This window comes from Chaetodon trifascialis, chromosome 10 (genome assembly GCF_039877785.1).
Source record: "Chaetodon trifascialis isolate fChaTrf1 chromosome 10, fChaTrf1.hap1, whole genome shotgun sequence".
Lineage (NCBI taxonomy): Eukaryota > Metazoa > Chordata > Actinopteri > Chaetodontiformes > Chaetodontidae > Chaetodon > Chaetodon trifascialis.
The window spans coordinates 27,834,345-27,840,344 of record NC_092065.1 but is presented as its reverse complement, the minus strand read 5'-3'; the positions used below and the strand labels follow the sequence as shown (position 1 = coordinate 27,840,344).

The following is a 6,000-nucleotide window of genomic DNA, read 5'->3' as shown; positions in this document are numbered from 1 at the left end:
TTAGCGTGTCCTCGTGCATCTACCTGTGCACCTCTGGCGGCTCACCTGGCAGGCGTTGTACAGCAGCTGGTGCTCAAACTTGCGGATGCCGAGGATCTGCTGGAACATCTCGTACAGCTGCTCCTTGCTGAGGATGAGCTCCGACACGGCGCTCAGGTGCGCCCGCTGAGGCTGGCGCCGCATGTCCTCGTCCCCCCGGTAGATGGCGTCGTACTTGGCGATCCAGGAGCTCAGGACCGTCTCCTTGCTCAGGCCGTCGATCTCGGGGAGGCTTCGGACGCGCCGCTCGATGTTCTTCTTGAAGACCTCGCGGAAGTCGTTGGCGGAGCAGCCGCCGCTCTGGACCATCCTGGAGACGCGCTCGCTCTTCAGGAAGCCCTGCGAGGACAGAGACACAGAAGCGTGAAGACGCTGCATCAGCAGAAAACCGCAGCCTCCTTCACTTCAATGGAAGCAATGAACCTGGATCAGCTGCTGCAACACAACAAGCACAACAACACATCTATGAACTGAGCTCTGGGTGGGCTAACATTAGCATCTGATGCTCATGAGAGACTGAACAGAAAGACAGGACAGATCACATCTTCAGGAGTTTGTGATCAATAATCCTGTAATTTTAACAAAGAGGAGACGTCAGACCTGCAGTGCATTTACACCCCACAAAGCCTCTTTGGATGCAGACAGTCCTCGTCCACGCTGCCACTCAGAGGTCTAAAGTTAAACTCTCTGGTTGGTTCGTGTTTGAGGCTTTTGACAGAAGCTCTTTATCCAAAGCGACGCTGACAGGAACACGAGGCTCAGACGAAGCAGCAGCTGCTCGCTGCGACATTAAACAGTCGCTCAGCCGGCTGCTTCACCTCTTCCTGTTAGTCGCTCTGAGACTCCGAGCAGCGAAACAGCAGTGAGAAAATGATTCATCCGACGGAGGCCGAGAGCTCAGCGAGCGGCAGCTGAGGACAAGCCGACATCAAACCGGACCAAAATGTTTACACATTCAGCTTGTTTCCTCCACGGACGGGCCCGATGATGAGGCCGAGGAAGATTTTAACTTCACAATCTACAATGAAAGACAAGATATTCAATGTTTTTCCTCATCAGCTTCATTGATTTCTATAAATATCTGCTCAGAGTGAATCTGATGCAGCAACACGTTTCACAGACTGAAAGATGTGGAACGCTCCAAAAACACCTGTTTGGATCATTCCACAGGTAAACAGGCTGATTGGTGACAGGTGAGGGGGAGTCGATGTCATTTTAAGACATTTTAACACTTTTTTGTTGGAAAAAAACAAACAGATTGTTAATCATGGCTTCAAACACGTCACACGGCTGTAAAAACCTTAGAATTACTCCTGTGAAGCTGCTCAGTGGTCAACAGGAGACGGACATGTGCTGGTGAAGAGGAAGATAATGACAGGACGCTCGTAAGCCGACAGACTGAAGACGTCCTGTGGCTGCAACACCACCCGCCTGAACCACGACGGCGTCAGTCTGCTGGTCCAGGCCTCCAGAGAGCGACCGTCCTGCAGAGCCTGAACCAGCAGCAGATGGAGAGGAACCGCCGAGGGTAACGACGTGGAACAGAAATCACCGGAGGCTGAAGAGTCTGAACGAGCAGAGAGAGGAGAGAGAGCAGAGGAAACAGCGGGGGGGGGGGGGGGGGGGGTCCTCTTTATGGTGATGAATGGAAACAGGAAAATGTTAAGTGGATGAGGAGGGAGGTGGCAGATGCCACCAGAGGAGTCCGCTCACAGCAGCTAATCTGCTTCTCTGCATCACTCGACACAAACTGCTCCGAACCGCAGAGAACAAAAACACATCAAAGAGCTCCCGCCGAACGAGGCGACGCAGGAAGGCCGAGGACGGCGAGCGCTCGAACGACGACGCCCGAACCCGGGAGGCAGATGTCGGAGCTTCTGGTGGGATTAAGCCGCGGCTGTGTGAAGAGGCTGCAGACGGACCGCGAGAAGATCTGTCCAACAGTCGTGTTTCGCTCCCTGTTCAGCCTTTAATCCACAAAACAGAAACTTCATCCAGCTCGAGGATTCTGTAAATCAGTTAAAAACCACCTGAATCTCATCTGAATAAAACTCAAGCTAAGATTTACTGATTCTTTGATTTGCTCTTTGTTTTCACCTTAAATAGTTTTACGTCTGCAGCCGAATATTTATTCTGCTGCCTCTTGAAGAAGAGATTTTTAGTCTCATCACCGGTTAAATAAAGGTTCAATAAACTAATGCAAGCAGGATTAGAAACATTAAAAAATTAATCCCACTCAGAATTTTATTGAGTCGCTCAATAAGACTGTTTTTAGACCAAAGACTGCGATGAAGGTGAGATCACGCTGTCCTCCATCTGTCCAGAAGTAAAATGTGCTGAAACACACTGAAAGCAAAGACATCAGACAATCTGCATCAGCAGCACAGGAGACCTGCAGCGTCCAGGTGTGCTGACAGAGACGTGTCCTCGAGTTCACGGCTGGAAGTGCTGCCAATGACGGACAGTGGGCTGGTGTCCGTCAAACTCTAACGAGCGGGGAGTCCTTGTGATGGGCTCAGTCACAGATGACTTCACTGCAACGTGACTGGCGTGAGGACGGACTAATGGAGGAGCGAGCGGCTCGTTAAGCAACAGGCACGATTGCTGTTTTCATCTCGTGTGATTGTTTTCAATCCGAGCAGAAACGAACGGCAGACCAGCACAGATCTGATGTTTCGTTACGGGAAAAATGATCCTTTTTTCAACCAGAACAAATCAGACTTCCTGTCTGAAGGCGTTCAGCGGGTTTTACTTTGACAACATTCATCAAACAGGAGGAAACATTTGTCAGGGACTATTTTCAGCGGCAGATGAATCGACACGCGAAGCAGCAGGACGGTGTGTGTGGGACTGAGGACACGATAGTTAATGGATCAGATGAAAAGTAAAGAAAATCAACTGAAAAGAGGGAATGATGCTGGTGATGTTGTGTGTGTGTGTGTGTGTGTGCGTGTGTGCGTGTGTGCATGCGTGCGTGCGTGCGTGCATGCATGCGTGGAAAGGTCACTCCCTCCATGGTGGCTCTGAGCCTCCCGTCAGCCTGGTGGAGGTTCTGACCCCCCATCCAGACGCCCTCTGAGCCCTGATCGATGACCCCCCGCCTTGTAATGTGCACAGTGTGAACACCAGGCCAAAGTGGTTTTGGTGGTCCTGAACCACAGACTGAAGCTCTGATTCACTGGTTAGAGTTTGCAGTGACGCTGATCAGCTGATCAGCTGATCAGCTGAGACCTGAGATTCCTGACGTTTGACTTCTACATACTTTGAATCTCAGAGTAATAAAAATAAAAAAAACAACATGCCAACATCAGTTTCATCATTAACTTTTTTAACTTTAGCCTTCAATATTTAACTGTCAGCATCATTTAATGTGACACTGTTCAAGTCAAACATCACAAACCTGCTTATGTCATCCAACATTAATATGCTAATATCTATTACATCTGCGCAACATATCCTGTGAGATATACACACACACACTCACACACACATATGGATACATATAAAGATATATATATTTATTTAGTCTGCAATAACTGAAGGAGATGATATATTTTTTGCCAATATTTATTCTCTTTGCATATAATGTGCACTGCTTTATTATTAAATAATTATTAATTTTATGTCATTTCTTTTTTTCTATTATTGATTTTACTTCTTTTTTTTTAATTAAATATTTTGTTTGTCCTCTGTTTTTCCGCCTCTCCTGCTGTAACAGGTGGATTTCCCCGGTGTGGGATAAATTGTCTTACCTCATTATGCAGGCTTATACGGAGCCCCTAAAGGGACATGAAGAAGAAGAAAAAAAAAAAAAAAAAAGAGGAAGGGGGAAAAAAAGGGAAAACAAGCAGAAAAAAAAAGTTTCTGGTCACCATGACAACAGATCACGTGCGCTCCAGACAATTATCATGTTAGCTTGAGATACGCATCAGGTTAGCACGACATAGCATTTCCGGTATTCAGTTCATAAACTGCTCTGTTAGCTGCAGCTCTGGTTTCTTAAAATCACGAAATATACAGATCAGATGAGATACCTTAGCCTGCCAGGGAACCTGTATACTGGAAATGCTGTCATGCTAACGTGATATGTATGTCGAACGTTTTTTTTTTCCCGCTTGTTTTCCTTTTTTTCTTTCCTTCTTTCTTTTTTTCCCTATAGGGGCTCCGTAGTTTTAAACATATACATAAATACAAAAAAACCTTTCATGCTGGGGACACACTTTGTCCTGGATGATGTCCAGTGTAACCTGTGAAAACATGTATGGGACATGTGAAAATGGCCCTTTGTGCTGGACTTTGAATGATGTGACTTGTTTGGTTTTCGATGAGACTTTTATGTCAGATTTTCATAATGAATGAAATAAAGGTCATCAGCTCGGGGACTCAGACTGTAACGAACCGAGACGCTTCCACAGCTGATCCGAGGCCTGAATGTGCTCGTCAGTCAAACAGCCGGCCTCCCTCCGCTGCTCTCTGGACTCTACGGGCTCGCCTCCATTTTGAGTGGCGACGCAAATGTCAGCCATTATTACTAATGAATCGATCAGTGGGAGACATCCTCCATCCCTGCTGCTCCAATTAATTGGGGCTTTAAAATTTCACTAAATTATTTACACGCCAGCAGAGCGCCGGGCTGCGAGACGGGAGATTAAAGACACAGACGAGTGTTTGCAGACCTCTGAGTGTCAGCAGCTTCAGAGGAAAACGACAAAAACACACCTGAAAACAAAAACAGACTTCACCGGCTAAACGCCTCAGTGCCACACCTGAACCTGTTCTTCAATATGATAAACAGAAAGGACAAACATTCAAAGTCAATGAGAGCAAAAACGTCCATTTTTGCTAAATGTGGGTTTGATTATCTTGACTGACTGAAGACTTCGGCCGATGCGACTCCTCAGTGATTATCTGACTTCATTTTTGGTACTTCTGTGTAAAGTGCAGTCAGATACAGAATCAGCAGAGAAAGAGACAGAAACGAAGAAGCTGAAGGTAAAAGAGAGTTTCTTTAAAAAGAAAAGACAAATGGCAAACAGATCAGCGACTTCTTCCCTCTCAGATCGTCCCTTTATCAGCGCAGCTGGAAGTCGTCTTGAACCAGCCGATTGCTCTAAACATTTAATCACACGTCATAATGATGGAGCTGTTCTGTCGCCACATTCTTCAAGCTTCCTTTTAACCGCTCCGCCATCAGCTGAGAGAAGCTGTACATCATATGTTCCCTCATGCATAAAACACGTTTCAGCCCGATATTAAAATGTCTCCGTCGCCGGTTCGTCTGTCAGAGAGCCACAACGCTCCATACATCAGCGCAAAAGTTCTGAATTCAGCGCCGCCAGAGAATAAGTGTCCTTTAATTGATCGCTGAGAGAGGAGTCATCAGTTCAGGAAGCGTGTCTGCAACGAGCTCAATGGATCGTACTCAGGTTTAAAACAAACACAGACTGTGTTCACGCCGTTACAAGCAAACAGAGGCTGAGCGTGCTGCTTCAGGAAGGAGGACGACATGAATCCGACTCTGTAACTCTGGAGAGTCACCATGTTGACAATCATCACCCTCTGTCTCAATGACTGCAGCACATCACAAGGTGATCCAAGACCTTTCAAGCCTTTGCTTTAAGGCTGCAAAAGTTCAGCCAGATTCCTGTTACGTGCATCAGCTGTCGGACTGAACAAAGCTAAACTTACATTTATTCATTCAACAGAGGCTTGGTCCAAAGTGACGTCCTGCAAAAACAGGAAGAGTCAACATCACGACTCAGGAAATGCAAAGCAGGCAAAGGTTGACAGGCAGGTACAGGTATAAGGCCGGCAGGTCCGAGTCCAGGTTCAGGTTCAGGCGGCAGAAGCTTGAAAGCAACACTGCAACTAGGATGACCTGGCGGAGAACTGGTGGAAAGAAAAGGTATTGTGTTTGTACTACAGGGCTGATTAGAGGAAGTGGGAAGTAGGTGAGTGGGC

General features: G+C 47.0%; 1 protein-coding gene across 1 annotated transcript in view; it reads right to left on the bottom strand.

Annotated features, from left to right (window-relative positions):
• Window positions 1-6,000, bottom strand: part of cadps2 (Ca++-dependent secretion activator 2) — a 150,564-nt gene that overhangs the window by 97,564 nt on the left and 47,000 nt on the right. Inside the window, exon 3 of the mRNA XM_070972496.1 lies at window positions 46-378. Within this exon, the coding sequence (XP_070828597.1) occupies window positions 46-378 (333 nt within the window). The remainder of the gene's footprint in view (window positions 1-45; window positions 379-6,000) is intronic.